The 22,202-nt window shown below is 38.2% G+C and overlaps 1 protein-coding gene across 2 annotated transcripts in view; it reads left to right on the forward strand.

Annotated features, from left to right (window-relative positions):
- Positions 1-22,202, forward strand: part of UVRAG (UV radiation resistance associated) — a 318,666-nt gene that overhangs the window by 271,025 nt on the left and 25,439 nt on the right. For both annotated transcript variants that reach the window (XR_005983964.1, XM_041730667.1), the window contains exon 14: positions 21,958-22,049. Coding sequence is in view for 1 of the 2 variants with exons in the window: in XM_041730667.1 (XP_041586601.1) it covers positions 21,958-22,049 (92 nt within the window). In the remaining variant the exon portion in view is untranslated. The remainder of the gene's footprint in view (positions 1-21,957; positions 22,050-22,202) is intronic.

Genomic DNA, 22,202 nt, shown 5'->3' on the forward strand with positions numbered 1-22,202 from the left:
CTTTGCTGAATATTTGTCTTTTCCTGGTCAAGAATTAAAGTCCACTGGGTCACGGAATGTAGAGATCAGAGACACCTCCTCTAATTTCCAACACTTTTCCATAGTATCCCTAAGAGATAGTCATCATGCTTCTTAAAACTAATCGACAAGGGATATATTACCTTCTGAGACACTTCATACATTTAGACCATTTATGAAGGAAGCAAGGGAAATGGAAGGTTAGTTCTGACTCTGTAATGTTTATCCATAATATATATGCTATCAAGAAGATAAATAGTATCTTGGGAACAGCAATATTTGATATTCATGGGCTTTAAATTAGAGTTTTATTTGTTTTAATAGCTGTAGAACTTTTAGGAAATACTTATTCTCTGAACATATATTTTCATCTATGAAGCAAAAATAATAATACTTTGAGGGTTAATAAACTTTAAACACCATAAAGTATTGAAGAACCTGACAAAGAGCTTAGGACTGGGAGACTGATCATTAAATGATACCCATTATCCTTCTTACTGATTCAACCAGGGAGAGCTTTTCTTCAGTAGTAAACCTGAAGAGAGGGTAAAGTTTTATTAGAAAAGCCAGAGAGATGGAAAGGACTAGGTTACACCTTCCAGACTGAAGGAAGAGCGTGACAAAAGCATAGCTTTTAAAAAACTAAAGTCTGAAGCTTAAAGGATAGGCACATATTTCTAGGAGTTGGGATTATGGAGCATGTGAAATGATACAGTATAATGTGACTGAGGCTAAAGGTCTGGACATAGGGCACCTTAGCAGAAGAAAAGTTGGTATTCTCACTACTGTATCATTCAGTAAGACACAGACAAAACAACTGTTGGAGAGTCCAAGAGCCCTTCTCTTGGCTTACTTAATATGACTTTATAACAACTTGACCTGATAGAGATCAAAATTGTAATGAAAGTTATTGGTAAACCTGAAATGTGTTTGTTTTATATATGTATAGTTTAGACAAGTCAAAAACGTAAGTAAAGATTATGTCCAAAGGAAGAAAATATCTATCTTTATATCTGAAAGACTTCTAGACAAGTCAAAAATATAAGTAAAGATTATGTCCAAGGGAAGAAGATTATCTATCTTTCTATCAGTAACATTGTCAAGAGGAAAAAAAGGAGTAAAATTTGCTGGCAGATTAAATTAATACCAATAGGTAGAAATCAGAAAGGGGACATTTTTAGTTCATGTGAAAAATCATGATTTTGCGGATAGAACCCCCCAATATGGGAATGAAAAACTTGGGGGAAATTAAGTATCTAAATGATATGAGAGGCTAAATGATTTTGTCAAGGATGCTACGTAACCCAGATGTTTTATGAAAACGTGAAGCCAAGTGCCTTCTAAGGTTACACTCAACCGCCTCTGATTCTGTGCCATCCAGGGCTCTTGCTATCATCCACATGTACACCTTACTTCAGATTTTGCCAGAACAACAGCCTGTTCTGCAAATGAGGACATTGAGGATAGTTACAAATACCCTGAGGCAGTCCCTTCCTTGAGCTAACAGTTTCTGCTGCTGTATAGACTTCCAGCAGCTTTCACTAAAGTAGGCTCCTACCTCCTGGTGACTTAACCATGGACTTCTCCATAATGCTATTGAACACAGACAGTCTTCATCCAGATGACACTGCTCCATGGACTTCAGAGGCATCCACACTGAACAAGAGCCTCCAGACACCTCGGGACATGGCTTGCCAGCCCCTAGCGGCTACACCGCTAGTAGCCACAGATCTCTTCCCTTCTCTGTCTGACTGAAACCTAAAGTCCCTTCTATTGGAGCCTTGTTGCCTGACACTCTGCAACAGCGAAATGGTAAAGATTGAGAAGAGGGATGAGTAGTTTGTCCATTTCTCCAGAGCATGGCATTTCCCTCCTTATGTGAAACCATCATCCTTTGAAACCTTTTAAAGGTTCAACTCTCTGTCACACCAAGTCACTATCATCTGATATGCTGGTTACTTCTTTTTTTTTTCTAAGATTTTATTTATTTATTCATGAGAGACAGAGAGAGAGAGAGAGAGAGAGAGAAGCAGGCTCCATGCAAGGAGCCTGATGGGGGACTTGATCCCAGGACTTGAGGATCACACCTGAGCCGAAGGCAGGCGCTAAACTGCTGAGCCACCCAGGGACCCCCATGCTGGTTACTTCTTTGAAAGTAAGAAGTTAAGTAAGTTCAAAATTTGGAACCTTGCAAAAGGTCTTCCTTTCTAGGCTGCTACTCCTGTAGTAACCCTGCATTAATATAGTCTCATCCCTGTCGTTCTCATGCCAAACTGCTTGCTATTCTCCAAACTGTTGGCCTTTTGCTTCTGGGCTTTTCCACATGCAGTTTTCTCTGTTTGGAATACTCTTTCCCCACTCTTTCATCTAGTAAAATCCAACTTTTACTGTGTAGCCAGATAGATTACCACTTCCTTTCCAAGTCCATCTCCCCTGAACTTAGTTATTAGGTGTCCCTCCTCTGTGTTTTTATAATTTTCTCTGATATGATACTTACTATTCTTTAACATAATTGATTCTGATTTTTAAATGTCTTTTCCATTATATTATGATTTTTAAAAAAAGATTTATTTATGTGAGAGAGAGAGCATGGCAAGAGGAAGGGCAGAGGGAGAGGGAGAGAGAGAATCCTCAAGCAGACTCACTGCTGAATGTGGAGCCCAACACATGGCTTGATCCTAGGACCCCAAAATCATGACCTGAGCCTAAGTGAAGAGTCAGACACTTAACTGACTGAGCCACCCTGGCACTCCTTATTAAGATGACTTTAAAAGGGAAAACCGCCTCTTCTTTATTTTTTGACTTCAGCCCATGGCCTAGCACATAGAAAATGTTCAGTATCTATTGACTGAATGAATACATGATTTCAGCTGCATGTCTTCTTTGTACTTGTATAAGACTGAAAGTGGAACAGAAAGGAATAGACTTGGTGTTGTTACTATAGCTAGTTTATTTCTAGCTCAGATTCTATTTGAAAGATATATATACATACATACACACAGATGAACTTAGGTAAGCCTGCCCTTTACCTCTTCTAGTTTAATGCCTTCTACCTTATAACCCTATCACTATCATCCCACTTTTTTCTGTCAGTTTTGTAATCCTCTTACTTTAATCTACAGTCATCCATGGAATTTTGGCATTTCTTTTTTTTAAAAAAAAGGATTTTATTTATTTATTCATGAGAGATACAGAGAGAAGCAGAGACACAGACAGAGGGAGAAGCAGGGTCCTCATAGAGGGCTCGATGTGGGACTCAATCCCCGGACCCAGGATCACACCCTGAGCTAAAGGCAGACACCTTAACCAATGAGCCACCCAGGCCTCTAATTTTGGCATTTCTTGCCTTTAAAATGATATGGATATTTTTTACCTTGATGTTTTCTTTCTGGTGAGTATTGTTTTTCGAGGCTATAACATGTCACATTTAAAAATTTCTGATTCAGTTGAGACCAAAAATGGCATATAGCCTTAACTAAAGGAAGTTAGAAAGGAAAACTAGAAATGAATGAAGTAGAAAAATGAGGTATAGTATTAATAGTTTACTGTAAAAAACAGTAATGTTCTTAAGAGTAGCTGTTGAGGAAAAAGGACAAGAATTAATAGCTTATCACAGAGTGTATTGAGAGTTCAACATACAATATTTTATTTAATCCATACAATAACCCAATGAAGCAGATATTGTGATAGGCATTATGTAGATGAGGAACCAGAGGTTTTGGAGGAGTTAAGTGACTTCCTCAAGTTTACACAGGTATTCTAACCCACGACCCTTTCACTTTTTAACTCCCACTCCTATGCCAGTCCATATATTTTAAATTGGCTTTTTATTAGACTATTTTTGATGTAAGAATTTTGAAAGTTAGCTAGGAAGTTAACATGAAAGTAGCAGTTTGAAGATAGAACATCATGTTGTTTAAGAACCTTGGCATAGTTCTTGGAACAGCTAATGATTTGATGGGGTGGTTTTGTGTTGTAACCTGTGCAAAGATTGATAGTGCTAGAGACTAATATTTAAATACCAAATGGAGCTCTTATTTAGCAAACCTTTTGATGGAAATTTTAACACAATCTAAAATTTGTGCTGATTTTTTTGTAACCCCAATAAAGTCCAGAATTGTTCAAATCTGTTTAGATGGTTAACACATTATATAAACTTTATTTTCATTGCACTTTGTCAAAGAAAAATTGCATTCCTGCTCTATTATGAGAAACTAAATAAAATAATTCTTGGCAAGTCTGTTCTTCAGCCACTACCTACCCTGCCCCCCCACCCAACACACACCCCTGCAACCGTATACATTCATCTAATGCACTTTTCCTGTCTCTGAGCTTTGCTTAGGTTCTTTCTTCCCATTCCACTGGCTTCCCTCCTTTCCTACTATTTACTGTCCAGCTTGGCTCAGCCCACTTTCTGTCAGATTATGGCTTAGGTCCCAAAATTTCAAGAAAGCTTTTCCCAGAGAGATTTCTTTATAAATCAAATAAGCAAATATGGATTTCACCCTTGGAATTTGTAACTCAATCCTTCAAAAACAAATTTTTTTTTTAGTTAGCCTACACATGGTGTAATTTAGGTGCTGAGCATTTAATGATAAATAAAATACATCTCCACCATTAAGGAGTTTATAGTCTTGTAGATAGTATGTAGGATCTATAGGAATAAATGACTTAATCTCTGTATACCTCAGTTTTTTTTATTTTTAAATTATTTTTTACTTTGTTTTTATTGAAATTCAATTTGCCAACATATAGTATAATACCCAGTGCTCGTCCCATCAAGTGCCCTCCTCAGTGCCCATCACCCAGTTACCCCAGCCCCCCGCCCACCTCTCCTTCCACAACCCTTTGTTCATTTTCCAGAGTTAGGAGTCTCTCATGATTTGTCTCCCTCTCTAATTTTTCCCACTCAGTTCCCCTCCTTTCCCTTATAATCCCTTTCACTATTTCTTATATTCCCTGTATGAGTGAAACCATCTGATGATTATCCTTCTCCGATTGACTTACTTCACTCAGCATAATACCCTCCAGTTCCATCCATGTCAAAGCAAATGGTGGGTATTCATCCTTTCTGATGGCTGAGGAATACAGTTTCTTCATCTGTAATATGAAGATGATGATAGTTGCTTTGGTAAGGTTCTTACAATAACTGAATGAGTTAATAAAATACTTTAGGTAGGACCTAACAAATAGAAAATGCTGTAGATGTATTTTTATTTACCAAAACAAAATGGAACATTGCAATCACTTTATCTAGTTCTAAAAAATCCTATTGGTATTTTTACTGTAGTATAATAAATTTGTAAATTAACTTGTAGTGAAATACCATCTTTATAATAACATCTTCCTATCTGAGAATTGGGTGTGTTTATATTTATTAAGATCTTCTTTTGCATCTCAATGGAATATAATACTTTTCCTCATATATATCTTGCCATTTTGGTTATGTTTATTTCTAGATATTTTATCTTTGTTGCTATTTAAAATGGCAGCATGTAATTTTTAAATTCATTGTTATTTAAATGAAGGAAGACTACTGATTTTTGTTTTTACACTTTCTACTGAATTATCTTACAGTTTGTGATGAGTTTTCAGTTTGTTTGCTTGGATTTTCTTGATAAATAGTCATATCATCTCTAAGAAATTATCATTTTGCCTTTCCCCCCCAATTTTGATAACTCTTAACTCTTTCTCTTACCTCATTTGTGCTAATTATGTGGTAGTGAACATGCTTATTTATATTGTAACTCTTTATTTGTGACTATTATACTTGAAAAAGATTCTTATATATAATGTATTTTGTTTTCCCAGCTTGATAAACAGGGTCACTTACTGCTGTGCTTTGCTTTAACAACCAAAGATTTTGTCCTGTTCTGAACTAGTCATTTGTGTGTTTTTAGTTACTCAGTCTGTCTTCTATAAATTTGAACATCCAAATTTGGCTCTTAGCCTGACAGGATCTTGCAAGGAATATTTTAGAGAATCAGTATCTCTGGAGAACAAAAACTCAGACTTCCCAAAATAGATGAAGTTGGAGATGATTCTTCAATGTTTCTAACCCCCTTCCCATGAGCACTTAAATTAGCCATCGGAGAAGTATGTTTCAGCATGTATTTAATGTTCAAAATATTATTTGCTAACTAAAAACCTCTGTGCCCTTGTATAGAGCTGTCCCCATTGCGCTGACACATAGTAGATACAAAAAAATGTTATTTGTCTATCAAAGAACAAACTGCTCAGGCCGTGCTATCCCCGTGAATTCACTTTAGATATCAGGTAAAAGATAGAAGGAATCTTTTTCATAATTTATTAGTTTTCTACTGCTTCATAACAAATCACCACAAATTTAGCAGCTTAACCAACATGCATTTTTATCTCATAGTTCTGTAGGTCAGAAGTCTGGGTGGGCTCATCTGGTTTCTCTGCTTAGGGTCTCAGAAAGCCAAAATTAAGGTGTTGGTCAGGCTGAGCTCTTATCTGGAGGCTCTTGGGAATAATCCGCTTCCAAGCTCATTTAAATTGTTGGCAGAAGGCAGTTCCTTGCAGCTGTAGGTCTGAAGTGTGCATTTACTTGCTAGCTTTTAGCCAGGGGCCAGCCTTTGCTCCTAGAGGACCTGTCTTCAGACCAGTAATGTCCCATCAAGCCTTTCTCATAGTTCAGATCCTTCAGAGCTTTCTCTTCTGTTGCAAGCCAGAGAAAACTCTCTGCTTTAAATGGCTCATGTCAGGGATCCCTGGGTGGCTCAGCGGTTTAGTGCCTGCCTTTGGCCCAGGGCGCGATCCTGGAGTCCCGGGATCAAGTCCCACGTCGGGCTCCTGGCATGGAGCCTGCTTCGCCCTCTGCCTGTGTCTTTGCCTCTCTCTTTCTCTCTCTCTCTCTCTCTCTCTCTCTCTCTCATGAATGAATGAATAAAAAATAAATAAAAATAAATGGCTCATGTGATCAGATTAGGCCTATCCAGATAATCTCCCTTTGCCATAAACATAAAATAATCAGGAGAGTAATACCAGGAATGAAGGTCATGGGGGCCATCTTAAAATTCTGACCACTACACCATCCTTCAAACTCTCATAGAAGGTTGTACTTTCCTTCTAGGTTCATTTAAAAGGAAACCTCCTTCAAGGTAGCATTCATGGCTGAATCATTCTGTGATACCTCATCACAACTTTGGCTACCTTACCTATAGTAGGCATTCAGTACATAGCTAACGAATTAATTGTTTTTCATTAAATAAATTGAGATCAAAAGGTGAATAAAATTATTCCAGACGAAACTGTAAGAGTATTTGTCCAGTTGGAGGAGCAGTATGTACTTGACAGTTCATTAACATTTTTGTCTTGTTTTCCTTTTTCTTTTTCTTTTTTTTGAAACTACATTTATTTATGATCAACTAAAGAGACTAAAACAATGGACACGGGCAGCCCGGGTGGCTCAGTGGTTTAGCACCGCCTTCAGCCCAGGGCCTGATCCTGGAGTCCCGGGATCGAATCCCATGTCGGGCTCCCTGCATGGAGCCTGCTTCTCCCTCTGCCTGTCTCTCTCTCTCTCTCTCTCTCTCTCTCTCTCTCTCTCTCTGTGTGTGTGTGTGTGTGTGTGTGTGTATGTGTGTGTGTGTCTCATGAATAAATAAATAAAACAATGGACACATGGGCTTTAGACTCCAGTGCAAATCAAGTGAGGTCAGAAGAGTTCCACAAAAATATTTGAAAGGCATGAAGTAGATATTACAACAAAATTAATATTTTAAGGGAAAAAAATCATTAAGGGAAAGGAGCATTCTGGAAAACTGTGTTCCATTTAGGGCACCTCGTTACCAGAGTCTTTAAGGGAAACTGGAGGGAGTTCAGAGACATCAAGAATGATGAAGAGGCTGTAGGGATTAATTTACAAGCAAAGATTTTAAAAGACTAAATATGTATACCTTAGTTGAACGACAACTGAGTAGAGATGTGGCTATTGTCAAATGTCTCATATCAAGAGAAAGGATGTATTTCTCTGAAGAGCTGAGAGTCTCTTTCCAAGTATTAGAATTAAATAAGGAATGAGAAAATAATCTTTTGGGACGCCTGGGTGGCTCAGGAAGTTGAGCGTCTGCCTTTGGCTCAGGGCGTGATCCGGGGGTCCCGGGATCGAGTCCCTCATCGGGCTCTCTGTGAGGAACTTGCTTCTCTCTCTGCCTGTATCTCTACCTCTCTCTCTCTGTCTCTAATGAATAAATAAATAAAATCTTTTTTAAATTTTTTTTTAAAAAAAGAGGAAAGAATCTTTTCTAACCAACGTATAAGCAGAACTTAGACTCTATGTTGTAACATAAAATATCCATTGAATTCAAATTCCAGCCTCTCGGCTTGCTTACCTGTGAAATTTCAGGTAACTGCTTTAACCTTTACAACTTTATCATGTGTAGAGTGGAAATTATACTGCCGATGTCATGGGGTTATTATGAATATTAAATATGACACAAGCAGTCGAGTTCCATGGCTGTCATAGATTGCAGGTTCAGAAGAACAGTAGATGCTATTGAGATTACCATTATCATCATCATTCTTGAGGGGTTAAGAGTCCAAAGTGCTAGGATCAGACAGACCTGGGGTACCAGCTCAAGCTCTATCACTTACTAATCCTAAGCCTTAGAATCTTCAATTGTAAGAGAGTAATAGTGAAGACTGATTATGATATGCCTAGCATATACTTAATCACTCAGTAAATATATTAGCAGCTCTAGCATTATTTTCATTGTCGGTAATACAGTCATTATTTCACCATAGAACCTGACCAAAGGCTTAGCATATATTCAATTTCTAAATTTCCCTCATTTACAAGCAATGCCTTATACATGTCTCCATTTCTGTCATTATCAGACCTCCCTCATATACACACACATACATGCACACTGTTCATAATAATTTGTGGAATTGAATTAAGTAACTTTTACCAGTGACCTTGTCAGGTATTTGTGGTCATTGTACGTTTCTGCAGAGATGCCAGAACGGACTTTTCTATTCCTTATATAATCAAGTTTATGAGCACTGATTTAAGGGCATTTTTCCTTACAATAAAACTGATACTTAGATTTACCCTAAATTTCTATGAGAGAATTCCTATATTCATAATAGCATTTTCATTTTTGACTTTTACACACATAAGAATCCCCTGTGGCTCCTTATTACAAATAGGATTGTGGTGTTGTTGTAAACAGAATCTACTCTAGCTAGATTAAGTAGAAATGGTATTAACTAGAGGATTATCAATTAGAAAGTATTAAGATTACTCAGAGGATATTAATCAGATGTATCAGGTATTCACCAGAAGTAGCTTACGGAAACTACAAGGGAACCAGGAGAAGAGAACAGAAGGCAAGAAAAGCATATGAAAAAATGCTCAATATTATTAGTGATTTGGGAAATGCAGATTAAATATATGGTAAGATACTACTACATATTTACTAGAATGGCTAAAATTTTTAAAACTGACAGTATCAAGTCCTAATGATGATAGAGAGCAACTGAAACACTCCTATATGGCTGATGAGAATGCAAAATTGTATAGCCACTTTGAATAACAGTTTGGCATTTTTTTTCTTAAGATTTTATTTATTTGAGAGGGAGAGGAAGAGCATGAGCAGAGAGAGGGGAAGAGGGAGAGGGAGAAGCAGACTCCCTGCTGAGCAGGGAGCCTGAAGTGTGGCTCGATCTCAGGACCCTGAAATCATGACCTGAGCTGAAGACAGACACCTAACTGACCCACCCTGGTGCCCCCACAGTGTGGCATTTTTAAAATACAGTAAAGCATATATCTACCATTCAGTCCAGAAATTCCACTCATAAGTATTGGTCCAAGAGGAATAAAAATACGATAGCCCAAACATGAAACAACCCAAATGTTCATCAACTGACATACAGATAAACAATTAATGGTATATCCATACAATGGAATACCACCAGCAATAAAAAGGATCCACGTACAACATGGATAAATCTCAAAAACATAAATGACACAAGAAGCTACATATTCTGTGATTCCATTTATAAGACATTCTAGAAAACAATTTCTGCCTTGTTAGACTATGATCTTCTTGGTCTAATATATCTCTTTGCACCATATTGCATCAAAGTCAGTGAACTGAAAGCAGAAATGCTAAGTTTGAATTGTTTAGGGAACAAGGTATAGCTGCTAAAGGAATCAGGAATCCAGATTGGGTCAAAGGTCAGTAGAAGGTAGTTTGGGGTAAATCAGAATGCACAGGACTGTTAACATGAGAGCAGAGAGCTAGGCCTGACAGCATGAATGTCTGTTTCAGCGGATCCTATACAAGCTTGTCCACTAACATAGCCGTTATCCTCCAGAGAACATAGCCTTTCTTTGATGATCATTAAAACCAATTGCTATCGGTTTGCTATCAAGGGTGTGATTTACCTGCCTTTGACAGATGTCCAGTTCTGCCTTGCTTGTCCATTTGCAGTGTGCCTTGCTGACCCTCTGTAGCAACTCCTAAGAATTTGCAGTGACAGAGAACACACTTACAGATTAGGTGGACTCCAGAGTTGCATCAGTGTAATAGTGCTTCCAGTTATTTTCTTGCAAACATAACTTTCTGAAGCAAAGGACTATCTTAATTGAAGTGTTTTTAATATGACAGATTTTATAATGATAAGTTTGGCTCAGATATAACCTGCACTTCATAAATACAACATGCAGTATGAAGACAAGAGCTTGTGGTTAGAACTCAGCAAACTTAGATTCTGTGCCCCAGACTCAACCCGTTCAACCATAGATAGGTTGCATAACCTTGCACTTACCATACAGGGTCATTGAAGCAGGTGGGCCGAAGCTCTCAAAGGTGCCATTCAGTTCTACTATAAATCCCATGATTCAAAGAGTAGTCGATAGTATAAATGGGAGGAGGAATAGAAGAAACATTTCCATTTCTTAGACTTGACTTTTGGGCTTTTCTGAGGTCTGAGGTCAGCTGTATCCAGTGTTTACATTAAAACATACCTATTTTGGAAAAGAACTGGCATAGTTTGTAGACAGGGATGGAAAAGTACTTAGGTTGTGCTTACAACCAGAGGCCCATAATCAGGTTTTTATACTTTTCCTTAGAGGTATATATTGCAATGACTCACTGTAAGAAACAATATTATTGCTCATATTAAATATTCTTTAAGTAGCTTTTCCATATCTTTGAAAGAGTTGTAGTTTCTTCTAAGAATACTTTCTTATTCTTTTTATTTGTGATGTGGTGGTACCTTTTTTTTTAAGCTCTTAATGTAGTTCTTTTCATGTCAGTGAAACCTAAGCATTTAAAAATAAAATATTGGTAACTAGTCCAATAGAGATTTTTGACTACATAAGCCAAAACTCCAGAGTTAAGTCTTTGATGCATATGTACGTTTTTAATTTCTTATTTTTTCAGTTCCTATAGACCAATTCTCTTTGTAGTCAAATTCATTGTAATCCCATCACGAAAGTGTTGATCTTTTAGTAACCTTTATTGAAGCATTGTATTAATCCACATTCCCTCACGGTAACAGACGGTTTGTATCAAACATATCATGCAGCTTAGCTCAAGTCCCATATGGAACTAATAAGCCACGCAGTAAGTGGCCTTGTGTAGATGAATATAGTTTGGAAGGGTGTGTGTGTGTGTGTGTGCATGCACACGTGCGCGCAGGCGCATGTGCATGTGTCTGTTGTCTAAGCTGAATTTCTCCTGCCAAAACCTAAATGACAAAATGATTCCTGAACCCCTAGAGTCTTTCCTGGCCTGGAAAAATTGTATGTTTAAAAAATAAAAATAAAATTGAGCACTTTGATATTAAATTAGGTCTCTTAGCTCAATAAGCAGATGCTCACTGAGTACAAGAACTCAGCATTTATTTCTTAGAAGTACAATCACACTTTATTTTAAAATATGATCTACAGAGCTGCAAATGGTCTTACCTAGTCAATGGAGCACCATTTATCAAGCTAAAGGAACTAGTTAATTTCAACTACAAAGGCTCTAATGTCATAGTTGATCTGTCTAATTTGGTGAAACAGTGAATGTATAGTGATTTGGGATGAAACCAGCATGTGGTTTTGGAAAAATATCTTGTATAAAAATATCTTTTTATACAAGAAGATGGTGTGGGAAAGGAAAATAGAGGAAGATACTTAATGGAATTGACATGATTATAATTGTTGAAGTCTAAATGTATTCTTTGCCCTAGTTTTCTTTCCTCTCACTTGTTTCAATAACTATAAAGCCAGATCTTCCTGGTTATTTTAGTATAGGAATTTTCTTTTGCTAATAGACAATAGCATTTGTTCATTTTTCCAGGGAAACCACTGAACATTGCTTCTTCCCAATTCCCCATCTAATTTATCATGTATGTGTAGTTTTTACCTACTAGCCTACTCTTGAGTTGCACAAAAGCTTAATTGCTCCCATGGAGTTCTAAACCAATCAAAGTAAAGCTGAAATTCAAGCTAATTGAAACCAAAATTCCACTTAAAAACTGCTTAGACTCTTTGGGTGGTGCAGTAGGAAGTTGTTACAAAAGGTGTTTATTTCAGAGACTAATTTGAGGCAGTTAGACAGACCCAAAGCAATATTTTATTTGCCTTCGTTTCTTGGCATCTGCCTTTCCCAGTCAGAAATGAGAGCAGAAGGAGCTCTTTAGGGAAGTGTGGTATTGATAGTAGTTGGTGAAGGCAGGTTTTGATGGAATGCGAAATAAGATTTTTTAGAGGAAAGAGTACTTCAGGGATGCCTGGGTGTCTCAGGGGTTGAGCATCTGCCTTCGGCTTGGGTCATGATCCTGGGGTCCCAGGATGGAGTCCCATGTCGAGCTCCCTGCATGGAGCCTGCTTCTCGCTCTGCCTTTGTCTCTCATGAATAAATAAATAAAATCTTTAAAAAAAAAAAAAAAAAGGAAAGAGTACTTCAGTCTTTTTTTTTTTTTTTTTTTTTTTTTTAAGCCTGACCCTCAGAGCTGCTTCAGGAGTTCTTTTCCTCCTTCAGTCTCCTGCTTAAAACCCTGTAGTAGGGTAGCCCGGGTAGCTCAGGGGTTTGGTGCTGCCTTCTGCTCAGGGTGTGATCCTGAACACCTGGGATCGAGTCCCATGTCAGGCTCCATGCAGGGAGCTTCTCCCTCTGCCTGGGTCTCTGCCCCCCCCCCCTCTGTCTCTCATGAATAAATAAATAAAAATCTTAAAAAAAAAAAAACCACAAAACCCTGTAATAGATTCTCACTGCTGACAAGGAAGATAAAGTCCAAACTCCTGAGCTTAGAGCCCAGGCCTTCAACAGTTTTAATGACTGCCCTTTAAGAATCAAGCCTCAGGAGTTCCCATTCTCTATAAATATCTGACTGAACTCTTACAGCAATCTTATGAGACAAATAGACAAGGTACAGATTGGTTATGTGACTTGTTCAAGATTAACATACATTACGTGGTGAGAACACACTGTGAGTCTAGGACTGTCATTCCAGAGACAGAGCTGATTTACAATGCCTACCCTAGTGAACTAAATAAATACTTGTTGGATGGAAGAATAGAATGTATAAGAACTTAGTAAAGGTACTTCTTTCTCCCCTTGCCCTGTCCTTGTTTTTCCCCTCCTCAGCCTAACTCCTTCTGTTTCTTCCTGTTGCTACTAATAATTGTTCAAGAATTACTTAGTAAAAATTTATATTTCTTTCTTTCCTGAAGTATTAACATTTTAATAGTGGCTCAGCTCCACCTGATATAGTATAGCATATAAGACTGAACCCTAGGGCCCCTGGATGGCTCAGTCAGTTTAACTTCCTACTCTTGATTTCAGCTCAGACCCTGATTTTGGGGACGAGGGACCGAGCTCAGCAGAGTTTCCTTTCCCTCTCCTAAAACTAAAACAACAACAACAACAAAAAAAAAACATTGAACCCCATCCTACCCCTTTCATTTTTATACACTTTCCCTGAGAAGTCCAGAAAGATACCTTCTGTAGACAGGGACCTGCGCCTCAAGTGAATACATAAAGATTTGACACCCTCTTAGCCAAATTTGACCTCTGACACTATCAGAAGTGGGCAAAACCAGAAACGGGACTGACTGGGCTGATGTTCTTTCCTTGCTCACACTGTAAATGTGTGCTACACAAACCATATTGTTATATCAAAATCCTTAGATGCATGGTACAAACCTGTAATTTTAGAACATTTAAAGTGGACTCACAGAACTTTGAAAAGCTCCTAGAAATGTTGTTCAGGAGCATTGAACCTGCAAGATGGGATACCTGCCTGGGCTCCAACTCGACTCTACCACTTCCTACAGTTAGAGCAGTTCCCTATTTATTCTCTATTTTGAGCTTCTAGAGATAATATTAAATGTGAACAAAGGATTCCAGGGCTACAAAAAAGAAGTTTGAAAATTCTTTGGCTAGCCCTCGCTCATGATCATGCAGCAGAGCTCCGTCCCCTAGATCTTCTTTTTTTTTTTTTTTTTTTTTTTATTTATGATAGTCAGAGAGAGAGAGAGAGGCAGAGAGAGAGGGAGAAGCAGGCTCCATGCACCGGGAGCCTGACATGGGATTTGATCCCAGATCTCCAGGATCACGCCCTGGGCCAAAGGCAGGCGCCAAACCCCTGCACCACCCAGGGATCCCTCCCCTAGATCTTCTGATCACCCACTTCATGAATCAGTCTTTCCATTTCCCTGTGCAATTGTTTTAAAGATATTGACATGTATCGTGTTCATTGCTGCTTCTTTGAGGTGCTTGCAGTCAGAAGCTTAGTAAATTAGTAAAAGTTAGCATTTAAAAAAGTGAACAATGAACTTAAGATTTGTTCCCTTTGAGTTGAACTCTCTTTGTCCCTTTTCTGATTCTCATTCTAATTAGTTAAGTGATAAGCCATCATTGAGCACCAATTTTATGCCCAGCCTATGGTAGATGCTATGACAATGATAATATAAAGAGTATAGTTTATTGAGCACTTACTATGTACCAGATATTGTTTGGTGCACTCTATGCACTTTATCTTATTTAAACTTTACAACAGCTCTGTAAGACAGTATTCAACATTTTACCAGTAAGGAAACTGAAACTCCTCAGAGAAGCGAAATGACTTAGTCAAAATCAAACTAACAAGTGACAGTACTATTATTCACAACCATATCTTTTGCATTGAAGCTCATCGCAGTGTGTCATGATGCCTCTCATTCTCTCCCATACAGCTTTGATTTATTAATTAACAAATATTAAGTACCAACTCAGTTAAGCATATGCTTTCCAAAGACAGCATATGCAAATGTGGTGTAGGAAAGGATTTGGGGAAAGGGGTTAACTGCTCCCTTATCCTGGAGTAGTCAGAGAGTCACCTACAGGAAATGGAACTTGTGTTATCTCTTCGAGGATGGATAGAATATGGCAGTTGGAGCATGCCTAGAGAGAGCCTTAAAGACAGGAAATAGAACTCTGTTGAGTGCTCTGGAAAAGACTGTAAGGAAGGTTGTTAGCTACTACTGAAAAGCAGTTGTATATATAGGGGACTGCATGTTACACAAGTCAAATATATTCCTTTATGTCAGCTCCCTAATGAAATGCTACTAATAAAGCTAAAACAATTCAAACTTGCAAACTCGTGAGGATGAAGAGAACAGAAGAGACAAGAGTGAGTGATAATCAACAAAATTTTAGAAGAATGCCAACAGATAAATGAGTGATAAACAGAGTTGGCAAAATAGAGAAAACCAAAACCTAAGCCTTCAAGTATCGATGTAATTCAAACCATAGGACTCCAGAAGGACAGGATTTAGAGGCATCATAGAGCGCAGGGTAAGGAGTAGGTCAAAAAGCAGGAGGACTGGTTGAAAGTCTATACACAAAGAGAAGATTCTCAGTTCACTTCACTCACCCTGTGTATAGCCAAGCAACTGTCCCTGCACACACGCCAGTGGGAGAATGGAGGTTTACTTCCTGAAAACATTGAACCAAAGAAGCTCTGAACTCTGAACTGCTGGTATATTGGGGCAAGAAGTAAGATGCCTTACTAAAAATAATGGGATTCAGTAAAGTGAGAACAATGGGTGGAATTCAGTAGAGTCCAACATACCAACACTGAATTCCCCTGAACCAGTTTTTCCTACTTTAAATCTCAGAATGGGATCCAGATTATACTCCTACACAGAAGATTGAGATTCCCTCTGGAGAAATAGAGTCCCAGCAATGAAAGCTACTGGGATTGACATGTGCCCCACAGAAAGAGCTAGGTTTCAATCCACACTCAGTCTACAGTGAAACCCCCTAGTCTGCAAGCACCGCTAGTATATAAACTCTGATCAGCTTTTTAAAGTCTCATTTGTAATGCCTGTTTTTTAAAGTCTAAAAAGAGGGAAAAAAAGAAAGAAGGAGACCCAGAAGTAACAGGAAGTGGAGGAGATGACAAAACAATGCTGTGGCTGCTAATAACAAAAACAACAACAACAATAATAAATTATCAGAATTAGGGGATAAGCAACTTCACATTGAAAGGACACGCAAGGGGATCCCTGGGTGGTGCAGCGGTTTGGTGCCTGCCTTTGGCCCAGGGCACGATCCTGGAGACCCGGGATCGAATCCCACATCGGGCTCCCAGTGCATGGAGCCTGCTTCTCCCTCTGCCTGTGTCTCTGCCTCTCTCTCTCTCTCTCTCTCTCTCTCTCTCTCTCTCTGTGACTATCATAAATAAATAAATTTTTTTTAAAGTATTAAAAAAAATGAAAGGACACACAAAGTGCTCAACAGGACAGATGAAAAAAGACCCAAACAGAAGTTTAGGTCTGTGAGATTTTAGAATACTGAGGTTAAAGAATAAAACGCTACAAGCTTCCCAAGAGAAGAATCAGCTCACATACAAAAGACTGGGAATTAGAATATTATCACATTTCTTGGCTGCCATGTGTATAGTTAAATGACAGTGAAACAATATTTTAGAAATTCCAAAGGGAAATTATTTCAGCTTTGAATTCTATACCCAGGAAAATTATCATTCAAGGTTTGATCCTAGTTTGGGGAGGATCTAGTGATAAGTATATAAGTACACAAGTAATACTGCCATCAAGATAGTTACTCCACAAGTAGGAAAAATGACAATTATCACTTAAGGAAAAACAAAAAAGTACAGGGGTGCCTGGGTGGCACAGTCAGTTGAGCCTCTGACTCTTGGGTTCAGCTCACTCAGGTCATGATCTCAGGGTGTAAGATTGAGTTGGGCTCTGTACTAAGCATGGAGCCTGCTTGAGATTGTCTCTCCCTCTGCCTCCCCCACCCTCACTCTCTCTCTGTCTCTCTCTCTCAAATAAATCTTTTTATTTTTTTTTAATTTTTATTTATTTATGATAGGCACACAGTAAGAGAGAGAGAGAGGCAGAGACACAGGCAGAGGGAGAAGCAGGCTCCATGCACCGGGAGCCCGACGTGGGATTCGATCCCGGGTCTCCAGGATCACGCCCTGGGCCAAAGGCAGGTGCTAAACTGCTGCGCCACCCAGGGATCCCTAAATAAACCTTTTTAAAAAAAGGTTCAAGGGACACCTGAGTGGCCCAGTGGTTGAGCACCTGCCTTTGGCGCAGTGCGTGATCCTGGATTCCCAGGTTCAAGTCCCATGTCGGGCTCCCTGCATGGAGCCTGCTTCTCCCTCTGCCTGTGTCTCTACCTCTCTCTCGCTCTCTCTCTCTCTCATGAATGAATAAATAAAATCTTAAGTAAATATAAATAAAGTTTCAAAAAAAGGAATAGTATATTACATGGCTAGGCAGTGAACAATATTTCTGCAGACACAATAAGCCCTAAATATTGATCTAACAAAAATGTGGTACTGAATATCTTGAGAATAAGGAGAACTTATCTGGGAGGGTAATTAAATCCTCATATTCTTTAATAAAAAGTCCATAGATGATGTATGGGTGAGGGTATAAAATGTTTGTGTAAGAGGAGAGTAGTATAAATGAGCTGAATTTTTACTTTTCATAATAGGAAGACAGTAGATGATGTCTAAAGCGGAAAGAATATGAAAGAATAGGAAAATTAATACAATCATATTACTTAGAAATATGAAGGTAAAGAAGAAACAGCTAAAAATAGTTGCTACTGAAGAGCAAAGAATTTGCTTTTTCATTATAAGCCTTATAGCAGTTTAGACTTATTAGACAGTACAAGTAATTTATTTTTAAAATGTAACATATATGTATTATATGTAATTTTTTGTTTCATGTATTTAAAATTAAAAGGATGACATGGTAGAAAGAATTTGGAGTTGTTTTTAAGAAGTTCTAGCCTTGTAAAATCAAAACCACCAGAAACAACAGATGTTGGCAGGGATATGGAGAAGAAGGAACCCTCATACACTGTTGGTGGGAACGCAAACTAGTACAACCACTGTGGAAAACAGTATGGAAGTTCCTCCAAAAATTAAAAATAAAAATACCATGTGATCCAGTAATTCCACTACTGGGTATTTACCTAAAGAAAACAAAAATAGTAACTTGAAAAGATATGTGTACCCGTATGTTTATTTGTTTATTGAAGCATTATTTAAAATAGCCAAGATATGAAAGCAACTCAAGTGTCCATACAAAGATGAATGGATAAAGAAGATATGATATATATATATATATATACACACATATATACATATATGCAATGGAATATCTTGCCATTTGCAGCAACATGGATAGACCTAGAGGCCATAATTCAAGGTATAATAAGTCAGAAAGATAGTTATATGATTTCGTTCATATGTGGAATTTAAGAAGCAAAACAGATGAACAAGTTAAAAAGAGACCATAAAACAGTCTGAGGGCAGCTTGGGTGGCTCAGTGGTTTAGCACCACGTTAAGCCCAGGGCGTGATCCTGGAGACCCGGGATTGAGTCCCATGTCGGGCTCCCTGCATGGAGCCTGCTTCTCCCTCTGCCTGTGTCTGTGCCTCTTTCTCCCTCTGTGTCTGTCATGAATAAATAAATAAATAATCTTTGAAAAATAAAAATAAAACAGATTCTGAGATACAGAAAACAAACTGGTGGTTACCAGAAGGGAGAGAGGAGGGGTTAAAATAAGTGATGGAGATTAAGAGCATACTTACGATGAGCACTGTGTAATGCATAGAATTGTTGAATCATTATACATCATGAATATTGACTCAGTATTATATTGATACAATATTTATCATACAGCATATATATATGTTAATTATACTTGGATTTTAAAAAGTAAATAAAATTTTTTTTAAAATTCTAGGCTTGGCTTTGTTCCTCATCAACTCTGTGACATTGGGCAGGACACTTGCCTTACTGAGCCTTCGTTTCTTCATTTATGAAAGGAAAGATGTTGGAAAGATGATCTGCAGGATCTCTTTAAGTTAAAATATCGTATGATTCTGTGATAAAAATGATAATGCTATATAGCAAATGAAGAGTTAAGACCTGGTAGAGGCTTGACATTCCCACAGTTTCCCTTTTTGGTTGAAATCAGACTTGAAAAATTTTCAATGTGGTCTCTGAAAAGAATTCAACACCCACCTTCCATTGTGGAGCTTGGGGCAGGCAATTGGCTGTGTACTGGCTCAGGGACACATAGCTTAGTGTTATTTCAGTATGGGTTCGGGGTTTTTTTGATATTTAATATTTTTCAGTATGAATCACAGGTGAAATTTCCATGCCATGTGTAAACAATTTCACTTTTTTATTGAAACAATGAATTCAGGAATGTCACATTGGGATATCAGCCACTTTACTTTTATCAATGTATGGAAAAAATGCTTTTATATTAGTGTAAGAAATGATGTCATTTAATATGGAGTAGATCTTATAATTCAAGGTCAGCAAATCTCAGGAGGTGATTTAGGTCACCAGGCTAGCTTTGGAAAAGGAAAAGAATATTTTCCCTTTGTCTTCTCAAGCATTTCAACCAATTTTCCTCTCAGATTTTGGGGTAGATGGTGGAATAGCATGGTTGTGAGAATAAGGCTCTAGCTAATAATGTCTTTGCTATTGAAACATGGGGCCCTGGAGAATTTATTTCCCCTTTCTGGGCTTCAGTTTCCCCACCTGCAAAAGGAAAGGATTGGCTTAAATAATACTCAAAATACATTTCAGCTTTAACATTCTGTGTTTCTTACTTCCTTACTTTATGTGTATATTCAGACCGTTCAAGAGATCTGATTAGGGTTGGGGGTTTCCCTTTAAAAGTTCAAAGTAGTAAGAGTAAACTCTTCTCTTTGTTAAGTGTCACTCACACTAAGTAAAAACAAAACCAAAAAAGAAAAAATGAGTTAAGTACTAGATACAAGCAGAAGAAAACTTTGGTATTTTTTGTTCATAGTGGTTTTATTTTTTAAGAGAGGAAAATATTTAGAAGTTTGACTTAGCCACTTTTAAAGTTAGGTGCTGGAAAAGTAAAAGTTCAAGAGTTATTATCCTTCCTGGTTGTACACCAGTACACAGTTTACAGAGTACTTTTTTCATATATATTATGTAATTTGAAAATTTCTACTGTGTATTTTTTTTTTAGTTTTTTTTTTCTACTGTGTATTTACTGTGTATTTGATGTTCTGTGTGTGTGAAAGAGAGTATGTATTTGAAAATGCACATATATTTACCTCAGATCTCTGTCATAACCAGTTAAGGAAGCAAGTGGTATTCAGAGGCAGAGTGAGAGAAGGTGTGGAGCAGACAGATGAAAACCATTTAGTGAGTTATCCAAGGTACACTAGAAGGACCTAATGTTAGAAAATCAGCTCTAGCAGAAATAATTAAAACTAAGACCAGGTCCATCCACAGACCATAGTGTTTTCTTTTAAAAAAAAAAAAAAAGATTTTATTTATTTATTCATGAGAGACACAGAAAGAGAGAGCCAGAGGCACAGGCAGAGGGAGAAGCACACTCCAGGGAAGGAGCCTGATGTGGGACTTGATCCCAGGACTCCAGGATCAGGCCCTGGGCCGAAGGCAGGTGCTAAACCACTGAGCCACCCAGGGATCCCCCCATAGTGTTTTCAAATGGGCTCTATAGCTCTGTGTACTGGTTGTAAACAAAAAGGAAAGTTAGGAATCCAAGAGAAAAACACAGCACAGCGTCCTCAAAAGTGGCTTGCTATTTATTTGTTTAATAAGCACTAAAAATTGAGTGCTAGCACTGTCAGACTCTCTTGGGGATTAGAGATGAACACAACATGACGCTTACCCGTGGTTATACAAAGGGGAAGGGTCAGTGAAAGATGGGCTGGATGTGCCCAGAATACATCATGCCAGACGTTCAGTATCTAAAGCAAAATACTGAGGGGTGCCTGGGTGGCTCAGTCAGTTAAGCATCTGCCTTTGGCTCAGGTCGTGATCCCGGGATTGTGGGATCAAGCTCTGTATCGGGCTCCCTGCTTAGCTGGTAGTAGTTGCTTCTCTCTCTTCTTCTGCTCCCCCCTCCCCCTCATAATCACGTTCTCAAATAAATAACTAAAATCTTTTTTAAAAATAAAACAAAATACTGGTTTTATGGTATATGTCCCTGGAGTTGATGTTAGCAAACCCTAAGGACTCTTTGAAATATGTTAATTCCATAGTTGGCCATTCTTTGTCTTTTCCAGCTTCAGGAGACAAAGGAGCAGAAGACAAAGAGGCTACCTTTGGGTTTTTTTTAAGATTTTATTTAATTATTAGAGAGAGCGCGTACACGCACACACAAGCAGGGGCACCTTGGGATCATGACTTGAGCCAAAGGCAGACACTTAACTCCTTAACCAGCTGAGCCACCCAAGAGGCTAAGAGGCTACCTTTAAATATCATCTCAAAAGTATAGTCAATGATATTAGGTTCATACATTTTCATTTCCTCTTTTACAGTTCAAAAGAAGAAAAAATAATGAATGAATGGATCATGTTTGGGAAATGTTGCCTAGTATCTGCCAGAATTTCTTTTAATTGTATTTTTCCATCTTCACAGCTAAGGTATCAACATGGACTAGGGACTCCAGACTTGAGGCAAACCCTCCCTAACCTGAAAAACTTCATGGAACATGGACTAATGGTCAGGTGGTGAGTACTTTTATCTCTGACACTCAGAAACTGGAGTGTGGATAATCATCCAGAGACACTTTCCTGGCTTCCACGTTGCTCCTCACCTGCTTTCTTTGTTTCCTTCTTTATTAAGATACCTGAAGAAAAGGAAAGGCAGCCATTGTACATGTG

The sequence above is a fragment of the Vulpes lagopus genome, chromosome 15 (genome assembly GCF_018345385.1).
Source record: "Vulpes lagopus strain Blue_001 chromosome 15, ASM1834538v1, whole genome shotgun sequence".
In the NCBI taxonomy this organism is placed as follows: domain Eukaryota; kingdom Metazoa; phylum Chordata; class Mammalia; order Carnivora; family Canidae; genus Vulpes; species Vulpes lagopus.